This window comes from Lutra lutra, chromosome 2 (genome assembly GCF_902655055.1).
Source record: "Lutra lutra chromosome 2, mLutLut1.2, whole genome shotgun sequence".
Classification (NCBI taxonomy): domain Eukaryota; kingdom Metazoa; phylum Chordata; class Mammalia; order Carnivora; family Mustelidae; genus Lutra; species Lutra lutra.
Genome location: NC_062279.1, coordinates 162,924,974 through 162,947,767, shown reverse-complemented (window position 1 = coordinate 162,947,767; position 22,794 = coordinate 162,924,974). Strand labels below are relative to the sequence as shown.

General features: G+C 36.6%; 1 protein-coding gene across 2 annotated transcripts in view; it reads right to left on the bottom strand.

The window, feature by feature from the left end:
• The window catches only part of STIM2 (stromal interaction molecule 2), a 144,145-nt gene that overhangs the window by 15,644 nt on the left and 105,707 nt on the right, over positions 1 to 22,794 (bottom strand). For both annotated transcript variants that reach the window (XM_047719066.1, XM_047719067.1), the window contains exons 4-7: positions 11,455 to 11,566; positions 7,280 to 7,395; positions 4,279 to 4,456; positions 3,568 to 3,745 (exon numbers count right to left, since the gene is read on the bottom strand). In XM_047719066.1, coding sequence (XP_047575022.1) covers positions 3,568 to 3,745; positions 4,279 to 4,456; positions 7,280 to 7,395; positions 11,455 to 11,566 — 584 coding nt within the window. The remainder of the gene's footprint in view (positions 1 to 3,567; positions 3,746 to 4,278; positions 4,457 to 7,279; positions 7,396 to 11,454; positions 11,567 to 22,794) is intronic.

Sequence of the window (22,794 nt, the reverse complement as noted above, 5' to 3'; positions counted from 1 at the left end):
CACACACTCAAGACCTTCAGACAAAGTCACAAACGCACCGCGGAGCATCCTGCTTCTGGAGGACCATAGCTGTAAATTACTTCCCCCAAAGCTAAGTAAGTAACTAAAAACTCCACTCTTAAACTCATGTGCAGAAGAATGTTTGATCTGAACAAGCACAATTTATTTAAATAAACTTTACTGTGTGCCAGAATAAACTATTAAGAGTACTGTACACAAATTTCTTCTGATAAAGAAATAGAACAGCTGTCAGATACTGCAGAAAGAAAATTATCTTTGAGAATTATCTTTTAAAACTTCAAAATCAGAAGAAAAAAAAATCACAGTGGGACACTAAGTACAGACATTAAAAGGAAGGGTAAGATAGAACATACTCCACTTACTTACTAAAAACAAATCCTAAGCAACATGTGCCTGACACATTAAACTGTGCAAAGCGCTTGGGACAATACTGTGTTTAATAAAATAGCTGGCTAAGCTGTGTGGCGTCCCTGCTGATCTTTCAGGAAGAGAGGATCTGAGGTCAGGTCCTGTGACATGGAGCTCCATACAACACTATAAAGTGTAGGTCAGCAGGCTCTCTTTCTCATAAGATCTTAAAGCTAAAATTTCCATACAATTTCCATTGCCGAGGAACTAAACAGAGAATCTATTTCAAATTTCACTCAAGTTTTTCTCTTTATTCATAAAGATTTTTCTTATTATGTCTATACATTTATTTCCCCTAAAAGAACTCAATGAACATATTTAACACAGAATTAGTATAGAGCTAGCTGAGGCTTGGGAAATTGGTTTATTTCACAGCTGAAGCTGAACAATATTTTCACTGACCGTCAAATAATGATTCAAAATTTTGGAAATCCTGACCTTCCAACAAGAGCAACTATTTTAACTATTTTCACTTATTATTAAGTGAAATTCACTTAATAAACTTATTATTCATAAGTTTATCATTTGACCTAAATTCTAATCCTTCAGTTTGAATTACACTGTTATTTACAGAGGAACGGATGCGGAAAAAAACAAGTAATTATAAGCTTTTGCAAATGAATTATTAAATTGTTTACAAATATAATTATTTACACAATGTTTGTGTCTCAGTAATAAAACAGCAATAAGTAAAAACATGGTATCACATAAAGAAACACCCTAAATATCTGGAAACACGGCTCTAGACCCAACGTTATGATTATTACCCTTGTGACCTTCACAATTTCTTCACTTTCTAATCTGAGGTTTGTCTCATGTAGAATAGGCAAATACTATGACTTGTCCTGACTTTGGTCTTCTTGAAACTTTAAGAACAAAATAATTTACATGAAAAAGTATTTAAACCATACAAATTTACATGAAAAAGTATTTAAACCATGAAGAAGTGGTACAACTCTTCACCCGAAAGTTTGTTTTAGGGAAAAATAGCGCCACTATACAATACATGTACCAGATACTCTTGACTTACAGTTCTGAGAAGTTGACTACCTCCCAGATAAGCTATAGTAATACTTCAAACTATGTGGAATTGTAGACTATATAACATACATAAATTAACTTCCCAGTGAAATTTACTTTTAGAAACAAAACTTTTAATAGCAGTATGGGAAAACGTGGACTTTGGAATAAGACACACAAAAATCTTGGCTTTGCCACCTAAGAGCTATGTGAATTCAGGCAACTTATTTAACCTCTCTGCACATTTCATCTATAAATGAGCATAATATCTATCGTGAGGATTAAAATTTATGACCAAACCATCTGTAATGTGCATAGCATAAACTTCTGACAGAGTACGCAACCGTTAAAACTGTTTATTACTATAATCATGTTGGACAAAGTTCTTTTTAAATACCCACTTAACCCCTTTAAACCACCTCTTACTGACTCGGGATCTCACTAGGATTATTACATTTGTACTGGGACATATCATGGAGATCCTAAGGTCTACTGAGGTGTGCAATGGCTTTTGCAAAAACTTCATATTAGAATGTTTGTGATTTGTGAATCCTTTTTGTAGGGTGTCTTCTCCCTCACTGTGGGACAGTCACTTACTTGTAAAATTCTGCTATCAGTTTATGTATCTGTAGACAAATTACCACTACTGCTTTCTGATTTGTTCTTTCTTACCCATAAAGTGCAGAAAAATAGCTAACAAGCTGTTTAGTTTAGTTTAGTACTGGGAACAAACCAAGAGTTAGAAGTCTTGGTGGGAAAAGGCAGTGAGTTCTCACAGAAATAAAAAGCATAATATCTAATTCCTGCACACTATAATTTTGGCTAAGCCTTTTTCTTTTTTTTTCTTTTTTTTTTTTTTTCTTTCTGTTAACTCCTGGATTCTTTACTACATTCTGTACAGATAAGGTTTGTCAGGTAAATAGAACATGACCCCAAAGTACATGTAGGAGTTAACTTTAGAGAACAAACTCCTTACAGGGAAAAGATCCAACAAAAAAGATGCCAGGGGTATGAGGGAAACAATAGCTAGCCATGAATGGAAGAGATGGCTGTGTTCAGGCAGAAAAATCCTACCAAAAATGACAATCCTGAAGGAAACAGTAACACAAACTGAACATTTTCTCATGAGTTAAAACTGAAACTCATTCATCACATAATTCTTATTCCTTATTTAGCACCTGGCTGAGAAGACAACAGTACAAAAAGCAAAGCAGAAGACAGAACACCAAGGTTCTTGGCCCTGCTTTATAATTGAGACATTCTGATCTTGGGCACGCTTTCTCGCCCGCAGTTTATCAGTAAAGAAAGGGTCCAAGTCAGAAGAAGGAGATGAGACCACAGAAACAGAGGCTGGAGTAACGTGTTTTGAAGATGAAGGAAGGGGCCATGAGCCAAGAAATGCAGGCAGCCTCTAGAAGCTGGAAAAGGCAAGGAAACAGATCCTCCCTAGAGCCTCCACAGGAATGCAGCCCTATGAACCTATTTTAAACTCTGTCTTAAGAACTGTAAGATAATAAATATGTGTTGCTTTAAGTCACGAAGTTAGTGGTAATTTTTTTATAGCAAGAACAGAAAACCAAAAGATCTGCCTACAATTAAATTCTGCACCCCCACTCCCCACCTTTCCTGAAGGCTTTCATTCCATCTTGAGTTAACTGCATGGTAGCAGGAGATACTGAAACGCCATCTGTAGACAACTTCAGAATTTTTAGCAGATTATGTTCTAAAGCCATTTGACAAGATTCAAATGTATAATAGAGATTCTTTACCTTTGCAGAGAGGTTTAACATTAGATAAACTTTACTAGGTTACAGCTGGAAGCTGAAACATATCACAGATGTTAAATAAACATCTTAAATTCACTGGAGATTATTAACATGGCATGGGATAAGATTTCATGAGTGAGTAAACATGACGGTAACTTTATTTTTAAATTATTACTCTGTCATTTTGCTACATGGGCTTTGATCAATGCTAACAATGTGAACAAATAATTCTTTTATTAACTAAGGGAGAATATACAATGCCACTAAATATAGAAGACTAAACAAAAACAAAACAACTCCTCAGAGGGGAGCTACCACTACCCTAACAAATACGTTTGTGGGATGTAAATACCTGCTCCAATTCCTGCTCTGCGTATTGCCGTCTGCTCAGTTCACATTCGGCTCCTTCCCTTAGCTCTCTCAGCCGACAAGCCTCTTCCTTTGCATAATTGATTTCATCCATCATTTTGCGTTCTAGATTTTGCTTTTCTACAGCAACATTTCTGTTTTCTTCCTGTGCTTTTTCAAGCCTTACAGAACGATAAAAATGAAAATTCCTCACCAAAATTTCCAAAGTTTCATTTTTTTCACAAAGAAAAATACGTATCAAGCAGGAAAAAACATGTTTCCATCCAAAATCAGAGTATTTTCTATTGTCTTACATGTGAATACCAAAACTAGCAGGTAGCCCCCTATACAGCTATATGGGTAATACTGAGCTCAAAATACAGTGATAGCAGGAAATCACCCTTCAGCAGAGACTTTTAAGAAATTCATTATTACCTGAATCACGTTAAAAATAAAACTTAACTATACATATCATTCCACCTATACTTGATTTATTTCCACTGACCTGCTCATTTATTCTCTAGTGCATACCTTTAAAATAAATCTCTAGTTAGGACAATATAATTTTTCTAAAAATACGAAATGAAGTGGACAGACATTACTGATGTGTGTAACAACTAAATAAAAGTGTAAGCCAATGCCCATATTACATTTTCACAAACTGTATTTGCCTACATAAATAGTAAGACTCACGTAGTTTTTTAAACTTACTCACCTCTCCTGTAAGTCCATTAGGCTTTGCTCTGCAGTTTGTAGACTCTCTAAGTCCTTCATCATTTTTGCAACATGTTCTTTTGATGACTTATTCTGTGTGTAAGCAAACCAGCACCCTCCAACACCAATTACTATAGAAATTGTGAGAATAAAATCCTTCATCCAGTTATGAGGTGGGCCTATAAAGAAAATTAGAGATGATTAATCTTTGATAACAGAAGCTCAATACATAGAAGCAATTTTTTTAAATAGGTATGTAAAAACAAACAAATGTGAAAATGTCCCTCCTATAAACCAGCTCTAGCCTTTTAAAAATTCTTTCTTCTAATAATCAAAGTGCTTATTATAACAGTCTGATACACTAGAACTACCAGAGGGCACAGATAAACCTACAAGCATGTACCCCACCCCTGTTGGTAACAAAAGTCCTAGGGAGCCATGAAGCACCTCCAATCATGTCCTCTGTGGGGTGAAAGGAGGCATAAAGAGTACCACCACTATCATACCAACGGCTTTCCTTCAGTCCAGTTAGAGATCGGTCTTGCTTTGATACATACACTGGAAGCCTAATCATTCCCCAAAAGAGCATTTTCCCCAAGCAAGCAGTCATATAACTAAGATTAGTCAACAATTCTCAACTAAGGGTGATATCCCCCCAACGGTGGACATTTGACAATTTTTGCTTGTCACAATCGGAGGGTGTAAAGTGGATGGGGAAGTGGTTACTGGTGTCTAGTGGGGAGAGGCCAGGGATGTCGCTGCATATCCAATAACACACAAGACAATCACTTTCCAGCCCCACTTCTGCCAGTAACAGAGAAAAACCCAGGAATTATCCAGCCCAAAATGTGAAGCACCAAGGTTGAGAAAGTAGGAGTTAAATGATAACAAGTCATGCTTTAGGTGGCTATTTGACAGAGATATCTGGGTTACTAGACAGAAAGAACAGATCACCTTCCTTTCCATTAGGCATGTCAGTAATTTCTAGCATTGTTTCTAAAGTAAGGAGTAAGAAGCCAAGGCCTACTATCTTCAGTGATACTAAACACAGAAATCACTAGTCAAATAATTTCCTAGTTTATCCCTGACTCTTAATACACACTAATTTTCAGAGAACTCTCTGGAAGGATACACAAAGATAACTAATACAATATAATGTATTCGTTGCTCCAAAGAGATACAGTTTATAGTGGAAAACGACCTAACTGCCCAGGCCTCCAGCAGGAAGATCTGTTGCATGGGTGATGAAATAAGGAGCTCTATAGACGGACAAGTTCCTGTGCTTCCTCGGTCCGTGTATGTTTACACGGTGTGATGAACAGCATGCTCCAGGCCAGAGACCCTCGGGGCTGCATATTTCCAGAGCGCACACCTACAGTGAAACAGATGCACTGCAGAAGGCTAAAATCTCACAAGGATTTATTTTTATTTCTGCCTCAGACTGAGAAGTTCAGCTCAAGTTCTAGTTCAAATATGAGCTCTGTTCAGGCCAAAATAGAATCACCAGAAATAACAATAAATAGACAAGTCCCAAACTCTATAATAATTACCACAAACTGAAAAAGATTTCAGTAAGAACTCCCTTAAAATATGTCTTTGTTCATTTTATAATGTTAGTTTGTGATAAATCTAATGCCTGTATTCCAACTGCAGAGCTCATTCACTCGAATAATAACTCTAAGACAAACACATTAAAAAGGTAATGCATCATTAACTTCTTCACTGGTTTGTTTATTAAAACATTTGCTTTCAACATTCTTTGAGACTAGTATGATTTCTTTTCAAATGATAATATAATACTGTTTTGGCATAGAGGGTGATTTGTTCCCAGATTAATAAAACATAAATATCCCTAACCAAGTTGTACAGAGAGGCAAGTTTTAGAGCTTAATTCTATTTTCACCAATCACTCCAAAGAAAAAATTAGAATCTCATGGAAGACAACCCCCAAGAGATGCAGTAAGAAACTCAGGGTGTCATCTGTGTGGAATGCCCGGCATTTCAGGAGCGTTCTGCTTCCTAGGGTTTGTAATTTCCAACAACAGTGCATTTCCACCACCTCTCACAAAGCGGAGTTCCAGCTGTTTCACCAGCTGCTCTCAGCCTAAGCCAAAAAAGAACCACCAGTACAGTCATGGAATCCATCCAACAGCTCCAGGAACCCTTTTTCAGCAGGACCACCCCCAAAACCATAGTACCAAAACCTGCAAGTCTCCTAACTCCAAAAATTGAGGTAAAATAAATATTAGTTTCCTAATTTATCATCTGAAGATGCCATTTTTCTTGTATTAATTTTGTTATTTCTTTTTGGCTTCTGAAAAATAGAACATAATTCCTTTAAAATGTGTACTCTTCAAACACTTTCCCCCAAAGCTTTTTAGAATTTGACGTTAAATATATTAAATTTCCTTTCTGGAAAAAGTATTCCTGTCAAAAGTAAAGAAATACAAGGCTTATTTTCCTTACAAATATGACATAAAAATTTGTTAGATGTTCTTCTTCAACACAATCAAATAACATTCTCCACCTTGTACTTCCGCCAGGATAGTCTGTTACCATGTAAAATTTCAAGTGGATCTCTGCTTTTGACCTATAGCTAGAAAATCCTTTTCCTGGTGATAAATGAAATCAAGTTAGGATGTATTACTCCATGCCATAGAGATGGTTACATTGTACCATTTCTGAAAGGCATCCTTCAATGAATATCCAGCTATAATGATATCAACATTAAAACTGTTACAAAGATTTAAAGTTCCAACTCTAGAAATTTAATTCTAAATTATCAACTAACATAGTTTTTACAACTTTTTGCATCAGTAACCAGAGCTTGGAAATTTCACATGCCACATTTCAATGACAGAAAATCTCATCCTATAAATCTTAACATATATGACATTTCTTTTAAATGATTTTCTCAGTGTTCTTTCTTACTTTTTCCTTCTTTAAATAACAAATATATGATCTGATGATTCTTTTGCATCAGACTCAGAGAGAATACTAACGTGTCAGAGGTCCAAACAAAACCACATCCAGTGCCTTGAGCTGAAGTTTTTGCCTGTGACTCCGATCGCTGATTTTCAATTGAGAACTCATAAATGAAGGTTCATGTACTGCTATCCTGTTTATTTAAAAAAAACACACATATTAAACGAAAATATTTCTAGTATGTAAACTTAAATATTTTAACAATACATTTAATACTCAGTGATGACTGCTGTAAGAGCTCATCATACTTTATTAACATATCAAAACATATCAAAAACCTTCCAGCTGTACGAACTCAGCTGTACGAACACCCATGTATGTCAATTATTTATTTATTATGTTGATGTTTTTGTTTTCTAAGGTTACTTTACGCTATAATTTACTAGGATATTGAAATTTTATCAAATGCAAAAGTATTTTACAACAATTAATTACCTCTGGCATTTTACTATCATTTCACAGAGAATAAGAAAATCGTACATGATTTACTTAACATCACTAGCAGACTTTAAAATATAGTTCTCAATTTAGGTCATATTACTTTTCTTTAAAAGTATCTAAAAAACCCTATACCTTTATATTCTTATATGTAAATTGCTTAAAAATTAAACAAAGTCCACTAAAGTCGTAAGTGAGAGTTAGAAGTCCTCATGGAGAAGAGGGAGGGATTTAGGTAATAAAAAGTACTGAACCATTTCACCAGCAATGAAGAAACCACGTAGGGAGGAGGGAGCAGGAAAAGGCACACGTGAAATAAGTAAATAAAATTACTTTGTTTTGAATTTCAAATCCAAGTAGCCCAGTCATCAACTAAGACATCTTAACAACCAAATATGATGCCAATAAAGATCTTATAACACAAAGTCTCATAATAATAAAATTGCTAATAACAATGACAATAAAAACAAGCATGTACTATATGCCGGGTCCTGTATCAAAGGGCTTAGTCAAAATTCAAGAAAACCTCTAATAAATATAAAATTCCCATTTTATAAATGAGGAAACTAAGGTAGGGAAAGATTGAGTAACTTTCCCAAGGTTGCATAATTAGCAAGAGGTAGGGCAGGGATTCAAATCCAAATATGTGTGATTCCAACGACTGTACTCTGAACCACTACATTTTATTTTGGAAGGTATCAAAATCTTTAAGTATGGAGAAGTTATAAAGCCTTCTATAACTGCTGTAGGCTTCTATAACACTTTACAGAGTAATGAACTCTAACTTTCCCTTTACAAAATGCCTTCCTTCACCTCCACAGGTCCCTTCTGTGTATGCTGCTATTACACCTTTAACGTGACAAACTGCTTGAAGCCAAAGCTAGGTCTTGTCTCAGTATCCCCAAACCTAGCATTATGCTTGGCAAAAGTAGATGCTTGATAAATGCTTGTATAATACATGAATGAATGCATGGATGGATGCATGAATGAATTAATAGCAACAATATCGATAGACTAAATTTAAGAAAGACAATGAGATGTAGTAAAAAGGATACCAAATAACAGTTTTATACAAAGTTCAGTATGAACCCAGAGGTGGAAGTGATTCTACCTGAGTGGGTGAGGATGTCAGGGAAGTTCACACAGGTCTGAAAGGAATGAGGAGGCATGTGTCAGGCGAAGAGAGCCTTAGTCTAAGCTCTGGTAATAAGAATTTCAGAGTATAGAAAATCAGTAAAAAGCTCATGATAACCATGATAACTGACATAAAACTAACATAATTTTGGCTACCTACTGCATATGTGACAGTATTTTAATGTCATAGAAAGGAAACATAATGAATTGTTGTAGGCACATGTACATCTGTGTGTGTAATACATTTTCTTATACATTATTATAAACAGCTCTTTTATCTACAGTTACCCTACAAAAAGTTCTGTAACTCACATCCTTAAGTTAATTGATACTGCTCCTTTAAGTGGACTCATGTAAGTGCGGTTACCATAGAAAAGGGGCTGGATGAAGGGCATTTCAGTTTTCCTTTCTCCTCCACTCCAAAAGGCTCCAATGGCCTTACCTGAAAGCTGAACTTCTGTATTTATAACTTGTCTTTCCTAGCAACATGTTGACTATTTAAAAAAATTGATCTTGATTAAGTGTGATGTTATTTCAACAATTCTAGGATTTGAGTTATCACTGATAACCTTTACTTAACCAAAAGAAAAAAGTGACCATAACATTTATTGCCAGAATACCAATCAACCTATTCTATTTCATGTTGTTGTCACACAAAGAAACTTCCCAAAAGACAACATAAGAAAAATACTATGAATTCCTTATACCAGGATAACAGAACTCAAAAACCCCTAATCCCATTTTAGTGCTCTACTATCCTGTTTTGACTTAGAAACTTCTCGTATTTAAAAGCAAAAACTGGGGTGCCTGTGTGGCTCAGTCAGTTAAGCATCCAACTTTTGATTTGGGCTCAGGTCATGATCTCAGGGTCGTAGGATCGAACCCCACGTCAGGCTCTGTGCTGAGTGTGAAGCCTGCCTAAGATTCTCTTTCTGCCCCTCTCCCCACATCCCCCACCCCTTTTCTCTCATAAATAAGCAAGCAAGCAAACAAAGAAAAAATCTATCTTTGTTTTCTTTCCAGCATCTAGTTACACCATGAACAACATAAATGATACTCAATACATACTTGTTGAATTGACTCTTACTCCCATAATTCCATCATTATAGTCATGTACAGAGTAAATTCATAAATACTGATGTTGATGTTCAGAAAATATTTACAGGAGATATGAAAATTTTGGATTGAGTTGAAAATTTTCATATTTTTCAACTCAATCCAAAATCCAAAGTCCAAAGCAACAAAAGCCACTTAAATACAGTATGTAAGTAAATTGATTAGAAATACAATATACATATCTCATCACATATAGTAATAAGACAATAATAAAGGATTAATCTTTTTTGATACAAGCAACATTTGAGAGAATGTAAAATAAGCAATCTTCCAACGGCCAGGTTCTGGTAGAACCATTACAAATTTTAACATTTAAATCTTTAAAAAGTAACAGGGCACCTGGGTGGCTCTGAGCTAAGCATCTGCCTTCTGCGCAGGTTGTGATCCCAAGTTCCTGGTCCGATGGAGCCAGGAAACCCTTGTTGGCCACCTACTCAGTGTGAAATCTACTTCTCCCTCTCCATTGCCCCTCCCCCTGGCTCCTTCTCTCTCTCTCTCTCTGTCAAATAAAATCTTAAAAAAAAAAAAAAAAAAAAAAACCTTAAAAAATTATTAAGTTAACTAATGGAGATTTAGAAAATAAAATTTAGAAGACTAGTAACAAATAATTCCAGACACCTAAGGGATTAAACTGGCATCCTAGACTTTGGTATAAGATCTGTCTGGGTTCAAATGCTGAATTGGGCAAAACATTTAACTTCTCTATGATTTTTTTTTTTATTTGTAAAATACAATAATACATACTTAACTTTTTTATTTATTTATTTATTTATTTATTTATTTGACAGAGAGAGATATCACAAGTAGGCGGAGAGGCAGGCAGAGAGAGAGAGAGGAAGAAGCAGGCTCCCCGCTGAGCAGAGAGCCCGATGTGGGGCTCGATCCCAGGACCCTGGGATCATGACCTGAGCTGAAGGCAGAGGCTTTAACCCACTGAGCCACCCAGGCACCCCATACATACTTAACTTTAACCATGAAGTTGAAATGCGATAACACAGAGTACCTCTATGTAATTTACATTTTAAAATGGTTTTTATTAAACCTCATTTTTTTTTGAGGTTTAACTTACAGCCACTAATACTGAGTGGTTATTGTTGTTATTAAAAGAATATAATTAAGAAGGACCTGTACATTAACCCACTCAAATAGATTTTTCATAAAGGTAGATTAATATCAAATGAATATGTTTTTGTCATATCTACCACATGGTCAGAGGTTGGCCCTCTAACGTTATCTAAAGATGCAGCTGGCCTATCTTCTAATTCCCAAAATTACTATCTTTGGTAATAAATTTTAAGAAGAGCTTGATTATACAGATAAGAAAAATTGATTAAAATTGCAAATTCATGCCTTAAAAAAAATTAAAGAATGGATATATTTATAATATTTCCTTTGAGCCTTTAGCCACAGAGTCAACTTATAAATTTGGCACTAAAAATAGCATCTAGTACGTAATTCTCCTTGAGTAAAAAAAAAAAAATACATTTGGATAATAAAGACTAACCTGGGAAGTGTTGTTCCTTTGACATTATTGTCTCTAAAATTCTTCTCATATTGGGGTAGTTCAACAAATTCTATCAACCACTGAAGCGTATCCTCAAGGGTCCAATTATGAACTGCAAGAGATAAAAGGGGAAGGCATATTTTAAACACAACTGCTTTTAAAATTTGTGTAATTTACATATATATTTATATGTATATACATTCACACATACATAAAATTACTATAATTTCAGAGGATGTTAATTGAATTTTCAATTCAATTCAATTGACAATAAGTACTAACATGATATTTGGCATTCTATCAGAAGCTGAAAACAATGGAGACATACCTCCTACACTTAAGAGCTTATAATCTATGACAGAGAAAACATGAAATAAAAAGAAAAAATTAGCATGGTTAATTCTAAAATAAGCAGCTATGTAAAATCATTCAGGATGAAACAATCCATCATTTCTCTGGTTGTAGAAACACTTATAAAACATGTACCTAATTATTCTTTCATTTTGTCATCCATCCATATAATCCTGTAAACCTTCTGAATATCATATCAGGTTCCATTCTAAGCCCTGGGAATATGGTAGTAAACAAGATGTATAAAGTCCTTGGCCTCATGGGAGAGGGGAGGGGCAATCCACAAGACGTAGAAGAAAAGTGGGGGAAATTCCAGACAGAGATCAGCTATTAAGAAAGAAAGGAAAGCTGTCAGGATAGTCTCTGAGGAGCTGTTATCTGATTTGAGAACCAAAACTTGCAAGAAGCTAACACTGTGATGATCAGGGATAAAAATATCCCTAACAGAAGAAAAAGCTAGTGTAAAGGCCTTATGACTGTACTGAACTAGCCACGTTTGAGAGGAGGCGGTAAATAACCAAAGTTTTCAAATCTATGTTTACCCTCAATGTGGAGAAAGGATTATAGGAGACAAGAAGGAAAACAAAGAGCAGTAAGCAGGACATTCATTTATATAGCTGTCCAAATGAGAGGTTACTGCCTGAGACTATGGTGTTAGCAGAGGATATGGCGACAGAGAAGTGGTCAGATTTAGGATATATTCTGGGGATAATGCTGCTAGGTGTGCTCACAAAATGGATGAAGGTTGTAAGCTACAGGAAAGTTAAAAAAAAAAAAAAAGTACACAGGGTGGTGCCATTAACTGTGATAGGAAAGACTAGGAAGGAACAGACTGGGGAGGCAAGTAGGAGTGCGTGACAGAGATCAAAAGTTGCTTTTAGATATGTTTTATTGAAGTATTATTAGATATTTAAGTGTAGATCTATAGTAGCAGTCCGTTATACAAGTCTGGAGCTTCAGGAAAAATGAGGTTAGAAACAAAGATATAAAAATTGAGAGTCATCAGCATTCGGATGATCTTTATGCTAAATGAGATTACCCAGGTCAGTGGATTGAGGGAATGGCCCAAAATCATCAAGAAAATGACCAGTTATGGCATTGCTTCTCTTGGACACTTATCTTGAATTAAGCTTGTTATATTCATTTTTTCCTCTAAGCCTTACTTAAAAACAAACCTCATGAAGCACTAATATGATTATCTCCATTTTTGGAGATGAGAAACTAAAAAGTCAAGGGGACCAAGACAGTCAGTAGCAGGACTGGATAGGAACCCAGGCCAACTGACTGCAGGACCTGACTATGCTACTCTAAAGCACTAATACTAAATAGCAGTAGAGAGATAAACAAACGGTTAAAGATTGGGAGCGACTTAGACATTCCTGCTTGAAGCATATGGAGGACAGTAACAACATTATCCAAAGGGAAGGATCCAAGTGTCCTTAAAAAATTAAGAGCTCCATATTGTCTGCATTTAATTTGAGGGTTTGGGAACACAAAGTGCTTACAGGCCACAAAAAAGTCAAAGGAGAGTGATGAAAACAAGTGAGCAGTAAAAGCAGACCTAGGAATCCATCTGTGTATATATAAATTTGAGAAATATCTTTCTGATAAACTACAGAAAATTATGAGTCCACTTTTGCAAGCAAAGCTAATTCTTCACAATCTGCATTTTCATTAAGTGCTCAAAAGAGAAAAAGCTTAAATCACAAATGAAAAATTAACTAGCAAAAATTCATTTAAGAATTACACATGGTAATTGATAATTTTCTATTGAGACAAAGCTTTGACTATTTTAAAAATCTCTTCTTCATGTGTTTCTGCCATAAGCTTGGACACATGCCCAAGGCTGCTGTATCCATTTAGTCAAATAACTTAGAATACCAGCCAAAGGTTCAGGCCCTCGGTGCTTTCCACTGAATTTAATATATTCAAAGTAGCCTTTTTTCTTTTAAGTTTCTTCCCATTCAGCATGAACTGCACTGAGAATTGCTTGTCTTGATTGCCAAGAAACCAACAGTGCAGCTGCACCTCACACACCCACACAAAAATCTCAGCTAAGAAAAAAGGATAAGTTTCTGTCATTTCTATGGCTGTTCAACTGATCAACAAAAGTCCCTGATCTCAACACTCCAGCACATCAAAATATTCCCCCAATTCCCAATAAGCCAGCATAGAAAGGAAGAAAAATCGAATGAAAAAAAAATACATATTTAAAGTGCCCAAATCCCAGCATTACTCTATTCTGTAAACAGAGTATTACAGTGGCTCTAAAGTAATTTTCTTTATACTGAATCTTTAAAACAACAAAATTCTAACTCAGAGCACACAGTTTACTTTGGGAGAAGGTTCACTTCTTCCTATGCCTTTTGGTTTCTTCGGTAATACCTAGTAAATACCTTCACTTCTCATGACCATGGCATGTACTTTATATGAGCTTTCTCTGACCCAAATATATTAGTTGTCTTTCAGTTCTTAGGAGAGATCATACTGTTCCTTCCTCAGGGCCTTTGTACATACTATTTCCTCAGTATGAGATTCTTTTCTCCATTGCTCTGACTCATCTTTGTCTCTTAACTAAGACTCCCTATCTCAGTTAAGACTTCAATCCCTCAAGGGCTTCAATCCCTCAAGGGAGGCTTTCCAAACATTGCTAATGGTCATAAATCACTCTGTACTCTTTAGGCACAGCATTTAACTAATTATAGCTATTTATTCATATGATTTATTGTATGATCATTTCAACATATGTTTACTTCACTAATGCATTGCTTCTTGCTTCTATTCCTAGCATATGGTACACAAAAGATGCTCAACAAAAATTATCTGTTCGATCCTCTTGAATAAATGAAGTAGAACAGGTATTGTGAAAATATATTTCCATACTTTAGTGAGGAGACTCAAATAATCAGAAATGGGACTTTGTAGAAGAAATCTTTGATGGCAAAGCACTCACTCATTTAAGAATTACCTGGTTCCTCATCACCGCCTTTCAGGGCTCTTTCACATGTGCTGTTGCTAAACAGAACTTCCACCAGAGGGCAGACCGAGGAGGAGACTGCATTTCTTCAAAACCTAGATTTCCCATCTGCAAAGCTATAGAAATGCCAATTTCTATACGGCTAACTTATATTCTTTCTGCTAGAAATTGTGTCTCCGAGTGATTTTTGACATTTATTCCAAGGCTAAAATAAAGAACTCTGGAATACAGAGACCTTATTCTTGTCCCAGCTGTGTCACAGATTCATTAGGACATGACAGCCAGGTGATTAACTATGAGTCAGTTTCTTAACACAGAGAATGATAAAATTGATCTAGACCACCTTTAAAAATTCATTCAAATTCTGATTCCATTATAACAAACAAAAGTTGGTGTTTAAAATATTGCTAAATAGCTAGCCTAGAAAGTAGATTATAAAATACTGACGGGGAAAAAGTAACTCTAAAAACTTTCAAGACAGACACAAAAACTGCTGCTAATGTTTATTATGTGTGTATTAAACACCAGGAGATTTGCAAACATTATTTCAAATACTCATCGCAACAACCCACTGAAGTAGATACCTTGATCACCACACAGAACTTAAAGTCTATGAAGATGAAGTTCTTAATTAGACATAACAGATTAGCAAATGATCAAACCAGGTTTCAGACTGAGTTTATTTCTAGAGTTGTTAACCACTGTGCAGTAAATTGCCTTTTCAGATTTAGGTAAGGGGTCCCAATAATCAAATTAAGCAATACAAGTAGACAGCTTATGCTCCAGTCATACCTGAAGCCATATCTTCAGCTTTCTGAATGTACCACATTCCCCCCTGCCACTCCTTCGACCTGGAATGGCTTTCCCTTCTTCCTCTTTCTCTGCCAGGCATGTTTCTTCCCTGGCCTTTAAGACTCAGATCAGGAAGTCCCACGTCCAGGAAGTTTCCCCTAAACGTCCATTTTCAGATTATAGTTGCTCTCCTCTGTGCCCCTCATCACAAGTACATATATTTGCCACAGAATGTATCACATACTCTCATGGAATTGTCCATTTCTTTCTTATCTAACCCTGGGTGAGGAGTTCCTAGAAGGCAGGAACTTTTTTTTTTTTTAAACGCAATACAGTGACTGTTAACACCAAAAAGCCACATTCCTTTGACATAGGATTTTATATTTTATTATACCCTTTCACTTATATTTTCATTAAGCCCCCATAACCACATTTGAGAGACAGCTGTTCTCTCTACAGCCAATACAGAGAACCTTAGCCAGAAGAGGTCAATAAGTACACAAATGGTCACACACGTCTATGAACTGGAAGAGCTAGAATTTGAACTCTCATTTTCAGAATCCAAGTTTACTGCCAATATAGGTGTCTCCTAATTTGAATACCTCACTGTTTAAAACTTAAAACACATTTTCTCTTAGAAACAAACCTTCTAGACGCATAGTACTAATAGTAATACAAGAGTTAAGCATTATGTATGAGCAATCTGCTATAGGTAATTGCATTAATGGATTTGGGATTCCACTAGAGACATCAAGGACACATTGTGGCCTCCTGAGAGCCTGGAAGTAGTAACACAATAGCTCGATGGAGCTATGCCAGTTGTTCATCATGAGGTGACTCCTGGGACTTAGAAAAGCCTAAATGATAAGATTTTCTAAGAGCCAGGGGACTCGGAGCTGGGGCAGGGCTCTGGCACAAAGAAGGTGATGAGGAACAGGAAAGGCAGGGACAGGATGGTGAGTAGAACCAAATCTTCAGGAGATGAGTGGGTGTGAAGATGTAGGATGTGTGGGGGCACACGTTTATGGATTTTCACAGGAACAGAGGCAAGATAAGGATTCTCCTTTTCATTATCCCTCCCCCTTGCTGCTCTCAGCAACGCTATTTCTGTAATAGGGAATGAAGTTCCTGATTCTGCACCAAAACAGCTTCCCTCTCTTCCCCTTCCTCCTTGCAAGTCTCAGTGCCGCCATGTAATCATTCTCATCAGGCTTGAAAAAGAGGGAAAATGATAGCTGGACCTAAGGGGAGAGCAGCTTTTAGACAGTAAGAGGATTTATAATAATGGGAGAATGACAAGATAGAAAGGGCTAGAAATAGTCAGCAACAGAGAGAGAAGCTAGCTCTCCTGTGGCCACCCAGCTGAAGCAGCCTTCTAAAAGAAACACATGAACCATGCATAGGTACATCCTCATGTACAAACTGGTTGTAAGCAGAAGAAACACTGCAACTGAAAGTGCTCTCCCCCCACCCCGACACTTAGTATTTGTATCAAATAATACATTATACGTGATGCCTTATTTTCTAACTACATCTTATGTCTCTACTACACTGTAAGCTTCCATAAGGCAGGAGCTATGCCGCCCAGCATAATGTTGCCATTTAAGTATCAGCTGTATGTGTAACTGGTGTTTTTCTTCCCTAAAGGCGAAAACCAAACCTGCTGTATTTAATTGGGTCTACTGGCTATACCATGTCTATAGTTGTGTGAAAGACAAAAAATACTATCTTCATGATATCATATTTCAAAGCAGCACTGAAGAATCCCTGACACCAAATCAAAATCACAGAGACCTACAACATCCTGGATGTTGGAAGGTGCCACTTTACAGCTGGGTGTTTGACAGCAGGATGAGATGAGAACTTATGTGTTTCCAGTCCACCCCTGCCTTAAGCAAGTATGATATACACAAACCAGTGTGAAAGATAAACTTCAGAAGATTAAGATATACATATTTACTTGCTCCTTTCATCTATAAAAGGTAATCTTATAAAACCAATGCACCCAGTGTACTTAGCCATATACCTGTATTAAATTACAAGCCTAAAAATACAAAACAGCTTAGTGAAGTACCACCATATAAGTTTTCATCTGTTATATTTAATATAAGTACATGCTGTCCTAAAAACCTTCAAAGACGATTTGTAAAATCACCTAAATACTATGAGAAAAAACTGATTCCTAATTATAAGGCATTAGTGTGCACATGGAACATGTTAACAATAGCAGTAACTAATATTGTGTGAGCACTTGGCAAATTCCAGGAACTAGGCTAAAGGTTTTATGTGAATTATTTCATGAAATTCTTTCAACAACCCTATGAAATAGGTTTTACAAGTAATATTATAATCCTGGTCCACAGATCAGGAAGCTGAGGCTCAGAGAGTATGAGTACTTGCCTAAATTCCCACAAGGAAGTAGCAGAGAGAGGATTCAAAACTACCCCTGTTGACTTCAAAGCCCCAACTTCTAACCATTATACGCCCCCTCCCCCGCTCCTCTGCACGATGAAAACATTTCAAAATACAGCCAAAGTCACCATCAGCCACGTCAGAACTTGGATATAATACACGCATTACATTTATTCTATACTTCATGTCTTAATAGCTCTCCTACTATTTTTTAAAACCTGCAGTATCCTAAATTTATGGTAAAAAAGAAAAAAACTCGTTAAGGGGCACCTCACAGGCTCAGCCAGTTAAGCATCTGGATCATGATCCCAGGGCCCCCTGCTCAGCAGGGAGTCTGCTTCTCCCTCTCTGTGCTTGCTCACTCACTCTCTCTCTCAAATAAACACACACACACACACACACACACACACACACACACGAGTTGGGGTGCCTGGGTGGCTCAGTTGTTTGAGCGTCTGACTCTCCATTTCAGCTCAGGTCATGATCTCAGGGTTGTGAGATGGAGGCCCATCAGGTTCCACGGCCAGCATGGAGTCTGCCTAAGATTCTCTCTCCAACTCCCTCTACTCCTTCCTCCCTCTCTAAAAACAAAACAAGGGGCGCCTGGGTGGCTCAATTGGTTAAGCAACTGCCTTCGGCTCAGGTCATGATCCTGGAGTCCTCGGATCGAGTCCCACATCGGGCTCCCAGCTAGCTCCATGGGGAGTCTGCTTCTCCCTCTGACTTCCCCTCTCATGCTCTCTCTCTGTCTCTCAAATAAATAAATTAAAAAAAAAAAAAAAAAGCCATTGTGAAAAAAATAAAAATAAATAAAAATAAAAACAAAACAACACACACACACACACACACACACACACACTTGGAGCGTATTAATGCTAAGAAAGCAACTGGCATAACAGTTTCTTCTGACAAACTAATGTATTTTAGAAAAATCAACTTCTGATACCATAAAATAGTACTGCAAAATTAAATACAGAAGAGTTCAATACACACTCACTATCTTCTATTAAAGCACGAAAACATCTTTATAAGTACCAAAAGGTTTGGTAAAAGGAAGGAGAAAATAAACATGATTAACAAAATATTAACATATTTAACATAATTGAAACATTGTTAACAAAAGCAACTACACTTAAAGTTGGCCATATAAAATGGTTATTGAAAGAAGTTCTAGATTTTGCAGCTTCTTGATAAACAAGCTAAAAACTATTTGTGGGGACACCTGGGTGGCTCAGTCAGTTAAGTGGCTGCCTTCAGCTTAGGTCATGATCCCAGGTTCCTGGGATCAAGCCCTGCATCAGGCTCTCTGCTCAGTGGAGAACCTGCGTCTCCTCTTCCTCTGCCTCTCCCTGCTGTTCTGCCTACTTGTGCTCGCTCTCATCTCTCTCTCTCTCTCTCTCTGTCAAATAAATAAATAAATAAGTAAAAATCTTTTAGAATAAACTAACAGATAAATAAAAACTATTTGTGGCTATAAAAATACCTGAATTATTGGGTATATTTATATGAAGTACTGTATTCTAAAATACATGTGCACACCAGTATTACCACTTCTCTAAATTCAATTTCACTATGAAATTTCAAGTAACTAAGCCTCAGAAAGTCTCTTACAGTGACATAACTTGTCAAAGAAAATGCAATTAATCTAAGGTACAATACAGCAGGGCTTTGATGAAAAGCAACTTCAACTAAATGCAACAGAAATATTTAAAAATTACTTTTTAGAATATAACAGATGAAAAGTTTAAAGCCTTCCACATTTCATCTTATCTCAGCCGGTTTGTAGATTTTGTGGTATGACTTCTGAGTGAGGCTAAATGATCAGCTGCTCAGCATGGTCCAGACAGGCTTATCTTTAGAATGGTGCCAGAATGTGAGCTCCTCATTTGCACGCAGCTTGGCAGGGCATGTCTCTGTAGCATGGACTACATTCCTGCAACGCGCTATATTTGGACACCTAAAGGCCACACCCTGAACTTGGGAAGTCCAGATATTAGTAGTTGTACTAAAGACAAATAAATACACACACTTTCCCTCATGGGCTCCTTAACCTTCACCATCCAAGAATTGCATGTAATTTTTAGGCACATTTCATAAATGCTAGCAAATGTCTGAACATTTAGAACATAAAAGTTACCAGGGTGTTTTCTTCTCAAGAGTGGTAAAATGGACACTAAAAGGAAGACTTTACTACTTTTTCTCTTGTAAACTGCCATCTTATTATAATTTAAACAGGGTATAGTATCAACCTTTAATTTCAAGAAGATGGTGAGGAATAACAAAGACATACCTATAAAATAAAACCTGGACAAACACTGAGTCTTAAAATTTTATGACTGTTCTGAAGATTAACAAAATGCATGTGGAAATGCCTCTAAGCAATGGTGTGAAACTACAAATGTAAAGAAGTATCACAATAAAATAGTAACAATGAATCAGAAATTATTTGTAATTAAAGAAATGCAAAGAATGCACTTTCTTGAGTCAACAAACCAGTGGACTCAGAGGCCATAAAGAAAACTAAATGTTGGGGAGCCTGGGTGGCTCAGTGGGTTAAAGCCTCTGCCTTCAGCTCAGGTCATGATCCCAGGGTCCTGGAATTGAGTCCCACATCCGGCTCTCTGCTCAGCAGGGAACCTGCTTCCTCCTCCTCTCTCTCTGCCTGGCTCTCTGCCTAGTTGTGATTTCTATCTGTCAAATAAATAAATAAATTCTTTAAAAAAAAAAAAAAGAAAAAGAAAACTAAATGTTTAATCAAGTTTTCCTAAATACCTCACTATTGTATTAAAGACATTATTAAAGACATCACCTTAAGGACAGGGTGGTCGCATCTCTGGTTATGCATTCTTTCGGGTCACACTCAGCCCCTCAGCTGCCCATCTTGCCCTCTTTATTTACTTATAAACACTGAAACTGAGAATAAACAGAGCATTTCACACCAAATGAAGGTAAGTTCTTTAAGGGCAGACAACACTTTCTCATTCATTTTTATATTCATTCCCAACATGTTGTACAATGTCAAAAATATAGCTACCAGTACATAAATGTGGAATGGCAGATATGTCTTAGGAACTCAATTAATGTTTGTTAGATGAGTGAATAGATGACAAAGTGATTCTATCAACCAAGGCTGCCAGGAAAATGTCACCTTCGTTTACTCCTTTTAGTGGCGCTTCTAGATAAAGCAGCAAACATTTTCAGAAGTATTACTAAGTTTCATAAAATGGAGCAGATGCTGCTTTTCAAAGAATATGTTAACAGAAATTCTACTTTTAAATGACAGCTTTACAAATGTTTGCTTTAATTTTCTGCTATTAAAATTATTTAAAATGATCAATTTTTTTCTCCTAGAATTTGAAAGTTTCTTCAAAAGAATTTTCTCTACATGCAACTTGGGATTCTTTTATTCAGCATATTTTTTTTAAAGATTTTATTTATTTATTTGACAGAGAGATCACAAGTAGACAGAGAGGCAGGCAGAGAGAGAGAGAGAGAGAGAGAAGCAGACCCCCTGTGGAGCAGAAAGCCCGATGTGGGGCTCGATCCCAGGACCCTGAGATCATAACCTGAGCAGAGGGCAGAAACTTTAACCCACTAAGCCACCCAGGCGCCCCATTATTCAGCAAATATTTACTGAATTCACAGTAATTACTACTGGGCACTGGATAAAATAAATATAAAACATCAGAGTCAAGATATTATCACCAACACTATTAGAAAGCTCAAAAAAAAATATACTGACTTTAAGAGGGAGTTCAACAAAAAATGAACACAAAAGTCCAGTTAATAAATACTTTCTTTCTAAAGGGGATTAAAAATTGAGTTTTCACAGCTTGTCACACAATCTCCAGGTAGGAAAAGGCACTACATTCAAAACTTTTTAATCCTAATTTCTTCTAGACAGAAAAATTCACCAATTTCAATGACAGAAGTATTTTCAAGACTCGGGCAGTTTCTATTTTAGTATGCAACTGCATATGCCTTTTTCTAGTACATTTAGTGTTTAGAAATTTAACAGATCCCAAATACTATTAGTTGCATTTACTTGGCAGATAACATTTCCCAACTAAGGCTTCATTTACTATACAGAGTAGTGGTTTAACTAGTTATTACTGACAAAATGACTTTTAAGAAAAGTTCTCATTTTGGGAGTACTGACACAATGGTTAAAACATTAAAATACTAAATAACGGGGCGCCTGGGTGGCTCAGTGGATTAAAGCCTCTGCCTTCGGCTCAGGTCATGATCCCAGGGTCCTATGATCGAGCCCCGCCATCGGGCTCACTGCTTGGCAGGGAGCCTGCTTCCCTCTCTCTCTTTCTCTCTACCTGCCTCTCTGCCTACTTGTGATCTCTGTCAAATAAAATTTAAAAAAAAAAATTTTTTTTTTAAATACTAAATAACTTCCCCATTCACAGGGACCCTTGTCAATAGCTAGAGTTCTAGGAAAAAGGAAAAATGTGAATAATGTACTTCAGTAATAAAAATACAGACAGACTCATTGACAGAGTGTCACTGGAGAGCACTCCTCTCCAAAGTTTTTTCAAATTCTCAAGTTTATTTCAAAATCTTTCAATTACCCAGCAGTGGCTAGATTCCATAAGAGGATGAGAAGACAGGCAAATGGTGATCAGAGTATACATAACTGGGACACAGGATGGGGTGGTAGCTCTGTGAGGGTGGAGGTCTCTACATGGCAGACTCCTGAATAAGGTAGCAGGCCCAACAGAGTCAAGAAAGTTGCTACGTAGGAAGGCGGGGCGCGGGGGGGCACGCTCTGGCAAATAAGGAAATATATTGAACATAAC